The 18,622-nt window shown below is 41.0% G+C and overlaps 1 protein-coding gene across 1 annotated transcript in view; it reads left to right on the forward strand.

Moving 5' to 3' along the window:
* The window catches only part of LOC124416020 (pikachurin), a 66,218-nt gene that overhangs the window by 1,628 nt on the left and 45,968 nt on the right, over nt 1–18,622 (forward strand). Inside the window, exon 2 of the mRNA XM_046896836.1 lies at nt 17,473–17,589. Coding sequence (XP_046752792.1) covers nt 17,473–17,589 — 117 coding nt within the window. The remainder of the gene's footprint in view (nt 1–17,472; nt 17,590–18,622) is intronic.

The following is an 18,622-nucleotide window of genomic DNA, read 5'->3' on the forward strand; positions in this document are numbered from 1 at the left end:
ACACCTAGTGATGGAATATTATAATAAACTATTATGCTCACGGATATTTCGGGAACGATTGAGCGCTGGGTGTCGATGATATCACTTGTAGTCGATTTCGAAGAATTATACGTGCTTGTACCACCGGGACGTTGGGCGTGAATTCATTAATACTTCACGTCAATTAATTACCTTGAATCGAGACAGCTGTACGAATACTGGAGTAAAATTTATCGCGCGGTTCGGAAACGTATATTTAGAATCGAACGTCGACTGCCGGAGAAGAATTACAACTATGAACCATATGGAGTGAATTGATCCGCATGAAACGTCCACCAGGCTGATAAACAACCCCGGATGTGAGCTTACACGTTTATAAATATCGAATGTAAGGGTGAGCAGGTAAATGTCAGTCGGGGACCTCGACTGGCGCGAATCCCAGAAGGGTTTTTCGGAATGCGCCGGACACTTGCGAATAGACCGTATAACAGGCACCCAACAAAAAGCTCGGCGATGAGGTGAAAGCTCGGGCCGCTGCGTGCTCGAGTGAAATTTCTACACGTTTACAGAAAATGAGGTTTCCCCGCGGTGAATTCCCTTGATGAAAAGCTGTTAAGTTCTCACCTTGCGCTCTGCTGTATAAGGTATAACGCGAAAAGTGAAAACAGAGCTTTGTCCCGGGGATCAAATGTTTGTAAACAACGCGGCTTTAGGGGGTCTATAATACCAAACTCGTGGGCGGTTTCCGGATTCGGATGAAACGCCAGGAGCTGATGGTTTTTGGTGTGGGACTAAGCTGAACTGGTATTAGGGTAGTGTTGTTCGAGGAAAAATTGCGAGAGACAACAACAGCACGGCTCGATATTACATCCAGCGATGTTGAATTTTCAATGCAACTTTCATGCGGCGCTCGCTTTTAGGTATACTCGTCCAGCTATTAGTTTGCGCGGGAAAATTAAACTACAGGGCAATAATTACACTCCCTCGTTCCGCTGCACCACCGTCTTAGCAAACTCCGTTTCTTCGCCCTCTGTGTTTCCATTACTTTGTCCCCCGAGAAGCTCCAACTTTTATTATTATACTTATAAAGGGGGGGGGGGGGGGGGGTTAGAAAATGAAAACATTTAGAGCAAATTGAGTTTGAGGACTTTATTACTTATGGTTTCAAGAACATTTACAATTTTTACTTTGAGATTAATAACAAAATGGCGGCATGGCGCATATCAGTAGCGAACGACCACCTTTTTAAATTCGGTAGCACATGTTCCTCGGTCAATTTTAATCCGATAGACTTGAAATTTTGACACAATCTTTAACACTTCTTAATCGATTCGAGCTCGTGGCTAGATTTTTTAATTTCAATCCTAAAATTTTTTGTTGAAAATGAAATTTTTGCTTTATAATCGTATGTATACGGGAATTTTTTGTTAAAAATGAAATTTTTGCTTTACAATCGTATGTATACGGGAATTTTTTGTTGAAAATGAAATTTTTGCTTTATAATCGTATGTATACGGGAATTTTTTTTTTTTCATTTGGGCTACGAGCTCGAGCCTGAAAAAGTGTTTTTAATTGAACAAAATTTTTCTCTCTGCTATATGTTGGTGACGTCAGGTGATGCGCCATTGCAAAAGCCCTCGAGTTCGGAGTCGTTCGTCGTATTAATTTCAGTGAAAGAATCTAAAATGGTCTTGAAACTATAAATAATAAAGCCCTCAGACTGAAATTGCTTTAAGTGTTTTCATTTTCTTTCTTAAAAAAGAACCTACAAATAGTTATGATTTCAGACCGTCCAAGCTGCAACCCCCCCGACCTCGTAATGACGTTTGTCTCGGGAATTATGACAGTAAATTACCAGATAACTGTAAAAGTAGATAATTGTAGGTACTTACATGTTTTTTATGGGAGAGATTTTACGATGGTTTCGAATCTGGTCTCTGCAGTAAAGCGTATGAAAAAATTTTCAAGCAATATCTTATATTTACAGAAACGAAAAGAGTTCCGGTCCTCATAATTATAATATATCTGCTGTGTGCAAGTGTGGAAAAATTTCAAGTTTGGCGATGAAGATCACGAAGTACACCTATACGTCGAGAGAAAAAAGTTTTTCAATCATGGCTTGCGAGGAAATTTCGTTATCAGAAATTTTTATACCTACCTTTCAAATTAGAACGGAGGGTGCAAGAGAATTTTTTGGGGCACTGGGGTTGGGTATTAAACGCGACGTCGAACGAGGTGAAGGTTCTGATATTGATGTGCAGACGGAGATGAAACGGCAATCAGATCTTGTCAATTATCCACAACGACATTAACGAGAATTGATGGGTTTTGTCAATTCGTGTGATGCCGCGATCTTCTTCCCCAACACCTCACTTGTTCAACGAATTTTCCCCATCAAGTTTACTATATCTCTCCATTTTTATCAACTCGATGAATAATAGTATCTATACGTGATCGTGATTGATAAGAATATTGACAGAATTCCGCAAAGAAACGGGAAAAAACCTTTCTCTCTTTTATCAATCGAGGGACGTTATTCCGTCAACTACTTTAGTTTCGATAAAATTGGTAAAGAAGAGGATATTTTTCGCTCCCTTATTCCACTCGGCAGAATTCAAAGTGTCGCGGACTGTGATAGCGGGGCGGGAATCTTGAGATGAAATTCGGGAATCGAATTAGTGGCATTAACCTAGCGAAGACCAAAGCTCGAGTGCAGGATCTGGGATCAACGACGGGGCGTCCTGGCTATTCAGAAGCTACAAAGACTTTACTCTGCCTGCTGAGTCTGTTATTCCAGGCGTCGAGTCCCGGCGGCTAAGTCGAGAGGGCTCGATGGGAGTTACCGAGTTCCTTCGTCTTTTGGCAATTCCATCAGTGGCCTCATCCGAAAGGGATCGAATCTGAGATATCTATCGCTTCCATATCGCTGCAGCAGGGAAAATCCTGGGACAAATAGAGAGATACCCGTTGCAACAAAAGACCCTCTGGTTTAGTTTGTTACGAAATGCCGTCATAAGAACTTGAGTCACAAGTGAGTCTGACAGTCAGATTTTCCCTCTTTGCGGTTTTATATTGTGCAGCACTCGAAACGACAACGGGATAAAATAAAGATTCAAGATTCTGCTAGAATTTTGTCCCTAGACGTGGACGTAACGGGATGTTGAAAAGGAAACACTGACAAGGAAAACGGATTTGTTGAAGTGCACGAGAGCGCAGAAAGGAATATCATTACGTCCTGGAATCGGACGCTTGTATTCTCAACCTGCACTTCTGCTTATTTATATTCTACGTTCTGCTCTTATACGATGGGCTGAAAATTGCGATGTTGGGTAAGTATTTTGGAACCCCGCGGCGTGTGAAATACGGAACGTGTAATGGTCAGGAAGGAAGCTTTCAAGTTAAAGTTGGGAAAAGGAAATGGAATTTCGACCTGCATTTTCCAACCTCGTTCGATAAATTCAATACGCGGGTTACTCGCCGGGGCCCAGGTCACCAAGTGACCGTGGAAATGGAAAATCCATGACCCAACTGCTCGTAGAGGTGACCGTTTACATCGGCCATACTCCTCGCCTGGTTCGATCGGGAACGAATAACAGCCCTGCAGGAAGGTGATACGATTTGACTCGAATAAATACATTGCGAGATTTTTTTTTAAGCGTTACACACTTTGTTGAATTCCTTTGTTCCTTGCAAAGGTATTTAACGGTTAATAAATGGGACAAAACGATAACTTTATGTGGCCAAACTTCTGTCGTACCAATTTCCGAGATCAAATATTAGGACAGTATCTTGCTGGAATAATCCTAACCCTATTTCGGTGAAGATCGAGATCAATTCGAGTGGTATCGGACCTGAGGAAATTTTATCAACGCCTCTTCAAACACCCAATGACGTTCGAGTGTCTGATCAAAATCAGTGATTGACAAATAATTCGATCGATATCACGCTGATACGATCGCACGATGTTGATGTTTGACCGTTGCGTCGTCGACGCAAAACGGGTCCTGAATTCTTGGGTTTCATTCATCCCGATTGAATGATGCTGAAGTTAGTAGCGCTGACGTAACGAAACATCCGGAAAGCAAGTCATTATGCGCAATTTTCTAATGACTTTAAATTAACGAGTTAGCCTTTGAAAATAAGAGTAGATATATTGTCTGCATCGTGGTTTAATAAATTTCAGAAATTCTGTAAAAGGTGCAAAACAACGATTTTTCCTAAACACGTTACCAACTTCACCCCTCATTTTCCTGATGGGTCTCGATTTATTCGACGCGTGGAATCGGCGAACTAATAAAATTGACTCGAACCTTTGGCAAGGGAGGGGGGAGGGGTGATAAATTTTTGAAAATTGTTGGCAGCACTGTCGGGCCGCGAGAACAATTGAATGTGGCCTAACGGTCGATTTGGTAGGTTCAGGGAGTCCCGGGACGGTCGTTTTTCGCTTCGGCTAATGGCGGGGCGCGCCGGCGCCTCTTCTGCAAATGTCGGGGATCGAGTTCTGGTTCACGCGTGGGTTTAAGCACGGCCAGGCGTGTGGTCTTCTGGGTTATACGTACCCTGCACATATACTGGACAGCCTCGGCATGCACGTGGTATCGGGAAATTCAATTGACCGGCGTCAGACGAGCCGTGCGTAATTAGTCAATGGAAAATTAACGACGCCTAGCAGGTATGTGTGCTCCTACTACCCTTGTCCGGAATCATGCCGCTCGAATAATCAAGTCAGCCCTCGACTGTCAATTGAGATTAGACACAACAGCTGTATCGTGTAATACAGGCCATTGTTCTCTCATAATTCTACACGCGATTGCCTAGAATCGATACTAATAGTTCGGAAGAACTTATCAAATTTAATGGTAAATATATGAATTGCATGAGAATGAAAGTTGGCGGCTTTACCATAACGATGCATCCTAGGGAAAATCGGTAATTCGCAGCTTTATGACTTTACGAAATTTAGTTAGCCATTGTAAACAAAATTTACATTAATTCTGAAAAGCCAACTCATTGAAAGACATTACTTTAAAATTTTCTCTCATATCGTTACTTTAAGGTTACTAAATTCATCCGTATAAAGTTGTACCGTTTCATCGCAGATTGAACAGCGTTTCAATGATTTTAGCACATTATTTTATACTGCGGTACCGAGAAAATGACATTGTATGTACACGCCATTTTGTAATGAAATAATTTTATAACATCAAGAAAAGTCCGAACGATGGGAATGAATCGTTTGGATATATTCTTTGGCATCAAATGAAACTAAATTGTTTAAGCCAAAAACAACCAATATCAAGCTCAATGACATTTTTCACGGTACAAACCCGAACGTGACTGAATTTATGGAGCTCAACATTTGACAACATTACAATTTTCAACGAAGCCTGGTAATTCCTTACGAAAAACTTTACATATTTACAATTTTGTATGAAATAATAAGAAACGTTCCGTGATTTCTGTCATGAAAATTGCCTGATATTATAGAAGGCAAAAGATGGCGTACCGTACGTGATACGGAAGCTCGTGCGAGATCATCGAACGCGTGACAAAGTGACGACTACGTGAGATTTTCTCGAGGCTGCGCCCTTCTCGTCGACTCTTGTATACGCGTGGATTACACAGGTCTAGGTGAAGCGAAGTCTGGGTACCCACTCGAGCCGGAGGACGTGGCGTGCCATGGAGGTCGTGGAAATGAGACTCGTCCTCTGATACATCACATCAATCAGAAAATTTCCTTTCCACATGCTGGCGCCCATTAGACAGGCGTATTACATATTTTATTACACGTAGGTTCAGGCGACTCTGACAGAAGTTAGTTTCTTTTTTTTTTTCAAAGGATGAAGTATGACTTCAGATCAAGTCAATTCAACACCCCCGATATGGGTATCGATTTAAATAGACCGAATCAATTTCCCAAACGATCCGTGACTACGAATGGCTTCTTTCCCCCAGACGGCGAGGCATTGCTGGAGTATCGAACGGAGTGATACAAGCCTAGAGAATAGTTGAAAATAAACAGACCTATCATATGCAGGCTGGACAATTTTATATTTGAATGAAATTTTTATACGAAGGAATTGAGGGAAGATATTCGGCCGAATTTCATGTGTGCGAAAGTGATGAATCTGTGAGAATTATTAGTGACGAGATATTGAAACGCGGTAATCCGTAGCCGGATCCTCTCGTATAACCGCGAAACGAAAACACATCAATTATTGTCACGAGATGCGATTCCCATTTCGCCGAGCTGAACGAACTTGGCAAGAAAACGTTCTTCTTCCCTTGAAGCTCATTACGAGGAGAGATGCTGCTGGGTAGATTCCGTCGGAATGATTCACCCCCGCGATCTATACGCCAGCCCGTCACCCACACCATTCATACGTCGCGTGAGTAACTTTGTTACGAGTTCACCTCAGTGGGGTGCCCTTGTTATTTGTCAATTCAGCTCGTCGCATCGTCCTCTTCGCAACGTGGTTGAGGTTCATCGCACTTGCTTCACCCCGGGACATCACACTCTAACCAATCATCCTCATCGAACGATTATAAGGATAACGGTACGAGTGATTGCTTTGACCAGTGGTCGACGTACGTTGACGGTGATCCTTTGGGGGTGAATTCCGAGTGGCTGGATGATGATATGGTATCCTACGTAAATTATAGTCTAAGGATTCGCGTTTCGGTGTTGCTTGTCGATTTCGTCAAAAGGCAGCATTGGTGGAAAGCGAAGCCAAACATAAACCCGGCAGCGCCAAACATACGGAAGCCATTCTTTGCTGACCTACGGATGATCGGACAAAGGGGGAGTGCAAATGATACTCGCATCACCCGTCTGGCTCTTCAATTAAGTATCGACAACCTTTCGACCTTTCTTTTCCCCATTTTCCCACATCGTGGTTCCCTCGATGGTTCGCAGCCTGTTTTAACGGATGTGAAGCTTCTTTTGGGATACCCTGAAGGATGTCGAGGTATCGATGAGGATTAGTTGTGGCTTCCACAATAAACTCTCCGGTAATCTTCATCACTGTCAGATCAGAACATCGTCGCAGGCATCTATTGGATTACTGAAAAATAGACGCCATTTGATTTTTCTTTTTCTTCCAGGCATATTTCATCCACGTAACCATATTTTATGGATCACAACATTTACAGGAGAATCGCGTTCTCGCTCCTGATCCACTAGACAAATCAATATAAAATGACGTGTTTCTCGCAACAGTTTGAAGTGCGCTAGTCATTTGGGATAGAAGCGTGACTAAGATATGCCATTAAGTATATACAATAACGAAATAGCGTGCGTGCGGAAATAACGATTGACGGAGGGTGTAATACAAGGTATAATCCGTTGTGTCACGCCAGGGAACTTGAACTCCTTTTGTCGAGCGAAGGTATACCGAAGCTTCGATTTATCAGATCCAACCTCTTTCTTCGGCACGATTTTGCTCAGCGATGCTGCTCATGAAAATCATACCTGGTTCCTGATTTGAGGATCCATAATTCGGATCCCACAATCAAGGTCTGCGGTGGGAAAGAGAACGAATCCGTCATGTCAATTACAGCATCCCTCATCGGAGCTTGTTGGACAGAATTTCCGGCCTCTGACGCGCGTCTTCATCTCTGGTTGGCTCGAATTCAAGGCACCTGGAATTTTCCGTTCACTGCAGGGTGTTGCCGTGCACGTCTCATCCTTACTCGTCCCACGGGACCTTTCGTTCGCATGGGAATCGGGTTACTGCGCGTTATTATTTTCCGAGATATATGACAAGGGACTTCAGTTCTGTGTGCGGTATCACATACATGGGTGTGCAGGTCTGTAGAGCTTCGATGCATTGTTCATCCTTCTGGATATGATGTCGGTTGAAAACGTGTGCGCGTATTATTGCAGGTACGATCGAATGGTCTGCCTTCGACGATAATTACCAATCCATAGAGGAATTGCAAATCAATACCAGTTTCAACCAACGCACGTTATCACGCCCCAGGCTCGTGTTAATGCGCGGTGTCGATTGTATGCCGTTGTCTGTGAAATCGGAGTCCAGATGTTCGTTCACCTTTGGATGCAATCGGCTATAAAATGAGGCTGCTTGTACCTTTGGAAAGATCGAAGAGTGCGTAAAATTTACTTGACCATACCAACCATGGAAGTCGGATGCTGATACGGTATGGCACACAGTGCAGAACTAATACACGCCCAACTTCACGTAGGTGTATAGAATTTCTCTCGTCTTTGATCACCTGCAGCATGCAGTTCGCAGCTTACGCGGTCGTACATTAAGCACCACCGGTCGTAATCCGTATGCCAGACCAGCTTGGGACTCGAATGTCTGCAGTCTTGGAGACGTAGAAGTACGCGATGCGCGTTCATAAAGTGCATTGCTGAATATCCGTACCTTGCAGTTAGGTCAGAGTATAAGCTGGATGGCTTAACCTTTATAAGCCATATAACACTTGCCGCAGAACGGTTTCTCTCCTGAGTGCACCTAATATGCAACGTATTCACGGAGAGAAAGGATGTTTTTAGACTTAATTACGACGTGTGTTTGCGTTGGTGTTAAAAAAATGAATCAACTGATCGCATTATTATGTTTGTTACACAGTGAAATATTTATTTCTTCCAAGTTTGGGGCTCGGTCAAAACCGAGTTTTTCGTTGTCTCTGAAAAAATTTCCTCTCTTCGTACATGTAACGTATGACACCCTTAGGCACCAGTTTATTATGCATACACTCGTGTCCTCGTGGGAGCAAGAGTATCATGTATTATTTAGGTGTTTTATAAAATTTTTATGACGCCTATTTTCATAATAATTCCATCGAGTATAATCGGCGCAACAGGCGCGAGGGCAATACGACTTTTCACGCATACTAATTTCAGCAATATTACTATATAATCCACACATTCTCGCTGGAATGAAGATTCCTTCTTATGTTATTTCATCACCGCTATATTATTCGCATTCCACGTCGGAATGGAACCGATTTAATTGCGGAGTCGGTTGAAAGCATAAATCCGTTAAGTGACAATATGGGTGTCGTCATTTGTCATCTTGTCACTTCGTTCGTTCGATCAGTAAATTCAATTTAATAGTATACCTACCGGGATTCTGGGAAGGCTTTTTTCCGAACAGAACAAAAAAATAATAATAATATTTCACACAACCCCGCCACTCTGTCTGTCCAATTTTTCCACTCGTAAATCACAATGCCAGTCGATTACCGTCCAAAGGCTTTCACCGTTACCGCCTTCTCGCCCCTTTCCTTAATCTCTTTTCATAAAAATTGAAAGAATTCGGATTATTACCTCGCAGATTCCAGAGGATTCTCTTTCTATATGTTATACATACTTTCTATGAAACGTCGTTGTCGTTTTGCAAAAATTTCCTGTTCATGAATTGAAAAAATCTCTCCGTTATCCCGCAAATTGGATCGAGTTCAGTCTCTAAAAAATCGCTTCAATCGAATCGAAACGGCTAGATTTAGTCCGTGATTCAATCAATACCCACTAATTGTGCCTTGGAGTGTAGATATACCGTGATGGATTATTTGGAAGAGCTGAAAGCGTGAAAGATGATATTATCTCGAAACAATGGTGGCGTCTCAGGGTAATTTGTTAGCGAGGGAGGAAAAAATCTTCTATTCACAATATTGCTTGCGTGGAAAGGCATTGAGGGGGGGGGGGGGAGCTGTTGACCGTGAAGATCTTTCCAAGAGATAATAATAGACTTGATCACGCGTTCAGACGTTGGATCTGAATTAGCTCTATACGTGAGCGGATTGCCAATCGCGTGCTATCAGTGACACCTTCGACTTTGTATAGCAAACGTTAAATCGACTCGAAGGAATTCTCCAGATCAATCGGGGCTGAATTAATTTCTCGAGGCACGTCACCCTCTTCACTCTCTTCACTGTTTCTTTCCATCCGGTCAGTCTTACACGCTGCGAATACCCGCAAAGTCGCGACTCGGCTCTTAATCTGCGATCTTGCAGGTTCTGGAATTATTTTATGTCGCCTAGTTAGTCGTGTTGATTTATTATTCACCTCGTCCTCATTTCGGAGCACCTTATTCCACCTTCGACCCTCCTCCATAGCCACTTCTACTCCCCTCCCTCCCCCCCTCCCCCTTCCCCTTCGTTCCGTACTTTTACTCTAGGCTCAAATTAACTATGCAAGACTTTTCCAAGCTTCGTCTCTGCGTCGTCGAAGAGCGAGAAGAGCGGAGGACGGTATATATATATAGGTATACAATTTTGGGGGACGTCTTCTCATCCCCGAGGGTGGCCGTGAATATAAGCTATCTGTCGACAGCCAAACGGCAGAGGGTGCGGTTCTTCAGGGGCACGTTTCTTATATACAATTAAAGAACTTTTTACCGGGAAACTTTTACTCGGTATCGGATCGTGACTGTCGCTAATTGGCGCGCTGTTTCTCGCTGTCGAATTTTAAACGTATATACATGTATATGTATATATATATATGTCGATACGCGTAGCTCTTCTGACGATGGAGCGGGGGAATCGAAGACGTTGGAAAGTATCAACAGTTATCAGAAAAGTTGAGAGTAAGACTTTTCTCTGTCCAACTTTTTTTTTTTTTAACAGTTTCGTCCTTCAGAAATATTGACTACTGGAATCGGGTCTTTTTGAGCAGCGTATTAGCTCGAATGCGTTCACGCCAGAAATGATCCTGTAAAATTGCAAATTAAGTTGGTACTTCAAACTTTGCTACCCATGAATAAGAACCTTTCTCGAAATGTTGACTATCCAATTAAAGCAGACATAATGTCAGGAGACGAAAAATTTGATATAAAGTTGGCAAAACGATGACTATATGCTCGATGATACTATTGACTGTAAATAAAATTTAAATCTTGCCGGACATTCATGGCACGTATGGTTGACATGTAGTCAAATATTGGCTTCAACTACTCTCACCTCGTCAGTTTTCGATTAGTTGACTTCATTTTCTTCATAAGTTAAACGTTAGTCGAGTGTGTACTACTTTGGTAGGGTCTGGGTATAAGAGATGGTTCAGAAGAGTATGTACACCACTAACAATAAGGGAAATCATAGGTTTGGTGCTCCTTCGGGACGTTGACCTACATCCTGAGGAACGAAATGACCAACCCGTAAACGTGATTAGCGTACGTTGAGCCGCAGACTGTCTCTCCTCCAAGCACTATGCATTTCTCTGTACACGGCTTATCAAGTGCTCGAGGATGTCGAGAGTCGAGTCGGGGACGTCGAGGGTTGTCCGTTCACGAGAGTATTGTGGGAAGCGATTCGAGCCGATGCAGTGTGGAAGGATGTGAAGGGGAACAGGAACAGGAATGGGAACAGGAAGAGGAAGAGGAAGACGATGACGATGCCGAATCTCGAGGTGCAGGTCGACCTCGTGTCCGAGTATCAGTTGTTGCCATGACGACGCTCCCAGGGCACCCTTGTCGCGCAGGGGTTCCCAACTCAAAAACGGAGTTTCTTCACCCTCGAAGGTTCCTCGAGTATGAAGTGGGCACGCGAATCCTCCCTCCGGGAGATCGCGTCGCGTCGTGTCGTGCCGGGGGATTTCGAATGGAAAACGGATGAATTATTAATATTGTTTTTCAATCTTAGTGTGTATAACCTCCGTCTGTACAGCAGCTATACCTTCCAGCCTTTGAATAATATTTTCGTCACCATCCTGCAGGTCTTCGCGGTTGCGAAGAAGGTCGAGAGAATCCTGAGACACGGGCTCATTGCTACCGGGACATTGTCGAGTATTTTAAGGATTTGCGGGGCGTACAGTCGAGGCAAAAATTTGTCAGAGAAAAAACACGACTTGGAGAGTCAAACTTAAGGCAATCAAGTTTAATTTATAAACAAAAGTGACTCTGTGACGCAATAGAAAATTTTAAAACATAAAAAAAACGCATTGGACTAATATTTTTTTTATTCTGAAATCCATACAGTTTATCCGATTTTAATGACAAACAGCTCAGTTTTACTTATTAAATGGAACTTGATTGGATTCAGTGAGACTTTTTATACTTTTCTCTGCGTCACGTTTATGTTTCGACACTTTTTTCACCTGACTGTACCCTCTATACACCCTTACTTTTACTCATCTACATATACCTGCCACTCGGTCGGGAGATTTTACGCAATTTTTCTCCATCTCCAACCGCTACACACTTCGAATATAATTGAAGAGTCTACCGCGTGACGCACATGGAGAAAAAATTTCTCCAACTGTTCGCAGAAATTCCATTTCAAGAATTTTTTAGAGTTTATATTACAAATAATTTCCTGAACCATCTCTCTCTGTCTCTATCTTTCTAGTTTCTTCTCGGTAATCGTTTCCAAAATCATTTCAAGTTATTTTCAACCATCGCACAGAATTCGTTTCGAAGAATTTCTCACGCGTCTTTGACTCAAATTAATGTCCTTCAAAGTGACTGCCTGCAGCCTCTGAAGCGATCATTACTGTTCAGTTAAGGGTTCCTCGAGCCATGGGTTTTACGATTAGAAGAGTACAATACGGTCCTGGTTCATCTTTACGCTGAAAGCACAGCGGCCACGGGACTTAGGCCTCGTCGTAATTTAGTTACTAAGGAAGATTCAATCAATTTCAAGTTTAATGTACCGCTTAATTGCCGAGTGACGTTACGCCGGCGTTACCGTCGGTTGAATGATCATTCAAAATTCTAGATCAAAGAAGCATGTTTCAAAGCTCTTTCGGCCCACTCATTTGGCAAACAAGCGTGCCAATTACACTTCTCGTAACGTGAACAATTTTTTCCATTCGCTCTCCGCTTTGCCGTGCCGCTTTCATTTCGTTGAATGTAGTAATCAAGTGCCTCTATTTACAGGCTGCAATGGTCCAATGGCGGCCTCCCTTATCAATTAACTGTAAATATATGCAGCACTAGTGATCCGTGTATTTTGTAAACATATATGTAATGCTCTGCATAGTTTATTTTATATAAACGATAATAATAATAATAATAATAATAATGTAGAAATATATATATGACACTAAATAAAATCCCGTTCAAATTCACGGCACATCTTAACCCCTGACCTTTCGAAAAGCCAATTTGCAACGGATTATCCGAATTACGACAGTCATGGGAGGTGAAAAGATGAAATCAAAATTACAACACAAAATCAAACAATCTTTTCGGAGGTTCGACCGAACGATTCTTTTTATTTACTTTCTTTTGATTCTTGCTTTTATGCTTTGTTCAATGCTTTCTCTACTTTACTCACAGGTGAAAAAAGCAAAACCTGCAAGTAAAACGAGGAAAGAACGACGAAGAACTGCAGTCATCCGTTTCGCAATCGTGGAGCTATGAATAAAAAAAAAAAAAAAAAAAAAAAAAACGTCCACATACTCTCTGAACATGATAATGAACCCGTTACGACTCTGGAGTTTGTTCTACAAAGAGAACCGATTGCTTCTCCCCTTGGCTGCAGCACCGCTTGTTTTCTCGTCTGCCTAGCTTGTTCAAAGAAACAAGTGCTTTACAGTGGCTTCGTGATTCTAGACATTCGTATACTCATCTGGGTACCTTGCATCTCGAGACTGTCTAACCACAGTCAGGTTGACATGCAATTCGGCTAAAACGAAAACTGCGATTTTATTTGCCACGATAGTAGAAAAAAAAGTCAATCACCTTTATCACCTGTTTCATAAAATTTACTCAAGAGGCGTGAATTTGTATCAGTCACTTGCATTATTTGATAATTTTAAGCACGTTCGGTTTAATTTAAATTTTATTAGAAATTGAATTGCACGAATACAGCGTTGTAACAAAAACGAAAAAAAAGTGCAACAATATGCTGCTCGTTTCAACGGGTTAATTAACTCGCCTATATTATAGAAGTTATTTTCGTTGAGCGTGTAAAAATTAATAACCAATTCTTTTGTTGTTGTTGCAAAAGCAGGATGCCTATCCACACACTCATAGTTTTTGCTTATTATTTCGAGAGCTTTGACAGCCGAGGCGCGTTGCAATATTGCTCGGGTCAAAGTGGCCGCGATACGTATAATATCCGGAACGGACATAATACCTCCTCAGCACTCGGCACTTACTATTCAGCGTGGTGTTCGAAGTGCACCCTGCACATTGCCTGCGGAATGAATTGAAGAAAAATGAATAAAAAGAAAACAATACGGTATTTCCCCGGTTTTACGAGCATGCATTCAGATTGGCGCGCAGGTTTGAGGTTTTACCAGTTTCGCGGTGGATATTCAACGCAAGTTGTAAAAGCCAGGATGGCCACTCATCTGGGAAATTTGGAAAACCTGGAATTGTCAAGGGATTTTTAATCTGGTCATGGAAAAACTGAAAATATTAGTTTTCTATCATGGGAATTAGAAATTATTTTTTCAGGTAACAGGTCTCGCTTTTTTTAGTCGAGAAAACAAATTGACTTAAATGAATTTTTTTTCTACTTGCACAATATTTTTCTTCAATTCGAATTGAATTTTAATCGAATATAGAGGTCATAAACCCAACGATCTAGGTTCTTAGTAAGTTACTAGAACAGGAAAAATGTCAGGAAAAGCTCGGTTTTAGGTCCTGTAAAACCTAAAAATGTGACGGAATTTTTTTTTCAGACAAAATTTTCAGCCAACTTGAAAAGCTTAACACGGCATTTGCGCAAGAGATTGGAGCGTTACGATCTGCGAAAGTTTGCAAGCTTCAACGTATCACGTCACTGTATTTTCACCGCGAAATTTTATCCGAGTTGAAACTCCGACGAACGAGGGAATTTCTTATTTACGTACAGATTCTTCGTATTCATGCGAGCGCACCTCTTATTCATCAATATTGAAGATTCTTCTCAGATTCGCGATGTTGCGAGTCTTTTTGCACGTGCAGCATGTACGGAGCGCGTGACTTTATTCGCACGTAGGAGAAAAGGATGTGGCGAAGAAAATCCTTACGGATACAATTTTCCTTTTTCCCCTTTTGCAAAGTTATTTTCGAGGGAATGCGCTTTTTATCCTTCTCCGCATCCGAGTCTTTTCCACTTGAATTGAAATTCATTGATCAACTGAATATATTTCATAAAATTTCCTACTTTTCCATCACTGGTTGTATCAATTTGCAAAATATTAACTCAGCTATCGTTCATTATAAAAAAAAACAAAAAAATAAAAATGCGAAAATGATAACATCCAACAGTCCTCGAGTTTAATTTTCTCAAAGTCCTCAACTTTCATAGGGTTGTTTTTCCTTCAATTTCCCGTACTCCAATTTGCCTGAATTCGAGCCGTCAACCAAGCCTGTGTGGCAGAATTTGCAGAGCCTAAGCGATAAGAATTTTCCAATTATGCGAACGTTGATACGAAATAGCTGCTGCGGGCCCTCTGCAAGAACGGGGAGGAAAAATTATGGATCACATTTCGAGCCTTCCTCCCCTCCAGCCAATTGAACTTTTCCTTCGTTCAAGTCGGTATCGTTCGTTCTCTAGTCCTTTGCTCATGGGAGAAGGGCGGAATAAGGAGAAACGAAGGGGGCGTCGAGGGTTGCCGAGAGATCGATCGATCGTTAGACGCACTTTTTTCTTCCCTGTTTCTCTCTTATCTCTTTCTCTTTGGGCCATCCCCTACCCCCGTCCTCCGATCCACCCCCTCTTATCCGTCTTCCCCGCGTTCCTCTTGCCACGGAGGTTAGCCACTCGTTTCATTTTGCCACAGAAGGAGAATCGAGAGGGGTGAGTTGGCTCGATTGGAACCAGTCTTCAGCTTGCTATACCTACAAACTCCACCGTCTCTCGCCTAATAAGCACAGGCGCAAAAGTCCCTTTCAGTGTTGCGTTTCATGCTTTATCGATAGAGAAGAAAAGAATATCTAGAAATAAAAAAAATCGATTCCCTCTTCGGTTCGCGAAGAATTGTCTCTTGGATTTATTTTTTAGAACATACACTTTTGCTCTTCAACGTACAATTTTTTTTATATTCACAATTTTGACGGTCACAGCTTTGACCCAACTCGTTTTGGTCTCTGTTTTTTTCTGAAACGGATGTTTATCATTGCGTTTTATCGCCGTGTGGGAATTGGGAAGCATTTTAGCGATGAAAATTATGAAGTATAACACGACGATACTGATTTTGACGATACTCCCGGGGTTCATAAATGTATGAGTTGTACAGTCAGGTAAAAAATGTGACTAAATAGAAATTAGAAGTTAGACATTTTTTGGTATTCAAGTCAATATAGGTTTTATTTGAATGCAAAAGAAAGCTCTCGTTATGCAGGATGAAATTTCAAAACGTCTTATTATATTGACAACATCGGAGGAACTGAATTGTTTTTTTTTTTTTTTTTTTTTTCATTTCTCATGAAATCAAAAATATCTCATCTCATTCGCAAACGAATTCTCCACAAGTCGTCTGAGTTTGATTTTGCATAAAAATAATTCACCGTTCAATTTTTATTGTGATATTGTACTTATCTAATTTTTTATTAATGGAATAGTTTGAATGAAAAAAAATTCAGTATTTTATAATCTACTCCTAGATCACAGAAACACCTTCGATACATTGAACTCGATTAGCTTCATCAGCCCTTTTTTAATTCGTATTTTACATGTGCTTGTTTCGGAGCATTTTTGATCCGACTGTACGTCCTTAATTCGAGGCAAAACCGCCCCCCTGAACTGATCCACGAGATTATTAATAATCCATACTGCGTATATCGTTGCAATCATATTCATTTTTCAACACGAGTTGTTCGTTTCTTTAACGTTAATTTTTTAACAACACAGACGAAATTTTATATCCAAGATATAATGTCACAGTGCTTGATACGAATCACACTGTGGTCAAGTAAAGATATATAAAAAAAAGTGAAAAACAATCCTCTTCGATAGGCGTATAAAATTTTTTATACGTTTCGAAATTGTACCAAGTATTTTCGCTGAAAGACTTCGCAGATTATCAAACTGAAGATACTTTGGTTACCTATCTGCTAGCGATGGCCACTAATATAAACTAAATGAAAAAAAATTTCCGAAGATGACTCGATTGAATCGATAAAAATTGATCGATTAATCGATTATTTCGTATTCTTTTGAAACGGTGCATATGAAACCAATAACTCTGTAAATTTCAGTACGTAATTTTAATAGCGGTAAAGTTTTTGGACAATTTATAGTTTTATTCAAGATATTTTAAATTTCAGGTGAAAGTATTCATTTATTTTCAACTTATCATATTAAATCGGTACTTAATACGTAAGACAATGATAATAATTGATACTCTGATTACATAAATTGAAATTGTGTCACGTCATCGATAAGATTAAAAACCAAAAACTTATTGCATGGAAAAATAATCGAGTTTGAAAAATAATCATCCATTATACTCGATCATAATGAGGAAAAAGATAATCAATTTAATAGAAAATTGATTATTTTTGGTCATTCCTAGCATCTACTTTGAGTTTCAAAAAAATTCAGGCTACATTTCACGTGAATAATTGTTTTCTTTTTCCTTTAATGCTGCAGGTAGATGCGGCCATGGATCACCATGCGAACAGCTGTGCTACGAGCTTCACGACGGGATGTACGAGTGCGACTGCAGAGACGGATACATCCTTCATAAAAACGGATACAGTTGCGCAGGTGAGTCCTCGCGTCGTCAAACCTGAACGTCCATGTGTCACGTGGGAATATATGATAATATTTACGCGAAACATATTTGCGTGCCAAATTTATTCGAGAATTGGCGTGCCATGCCACGTGCACACGAGGAGTTGTTTAAACAATTGTTGGCTAACAATTTTCGCGGGACCTTTTACGTCCTGCGGTCGCGGGGGACGAAGGAGGAAGGAGCTTGTTACCAGAGTGCCATTCATAATTCCTGCTTGTATTTTTCCCTGCCTCCCTCCCGCTCCTTCTCTTGCGGGTAATTAGCTCCTCGTCACCGTTTTTAATCACCTCCTTCACCCGACTGCCTCTAGTAGCTGTCGCGAAACCTCCTCCTCCTCCTTCTCCTTTTCCCTCCCTCGACATCAGATGCAAACTAGCCGGGCAGCTCCTCTTCAGTCCTGGGAAAAAACGGCGCAATGGATCTTGGTGCATGAGAAACTGGATGAATCGTAGCGGATGTTTATTATACATACATATATACATATATATACAACATATATGTATACATAAGATACATAAGACGATTTTACATCGGGAGTCTGCTATTCAAATTAACCTCGAGGAGCAAGGTGAATAGATTTCAATTAATTGGAAACGTTTTTTTCTACTATGGAGAACCGTCGCGCCCACTGTGAAGGTGATTTAAATTAAATACATTAATTTATTTACCAATTTGCTCCTTGCAATGGAATCTCATATTCGCAATAGGTTTGCACTTGATTATACGTTGGTTATACCTTCGCCATTTTCCATTTGATTCACACTTTTGTAGTCAATATTGGCCTTTCTGAAAGCCTTGAAATTTTATTTGTCAATTTTCTTATAACGGTTTTTCAGTTTTTGGTATTTAAATACTTTCACAGTAGCTTCTTATTCCGGTATCATTACTTAAGATTGGAATAATTTTCTCTTTCAGTTTCTTTAGCTCTTTGAAAATATTGAATTCACACAATTTAATATCATAAATCATTTCCCTAACTTTCGTTAAAATATCCCCGAGCTGAGA

Source organism: Diprion similis, chromosome 2 (assembly GCF_021155765.1).
Source record: "Diprion similis isolate iyDipSimi1 chromosome 2, iyDipSimi1.1, whole genome shotgun sequence".
Taxonomy (NCBI): domain Eukaryota; kingdom Metazoa; phylum Arthropoda; class Insecta; order Hymenoptera; family Diprionidae; genus Diprion; species Diprion similis.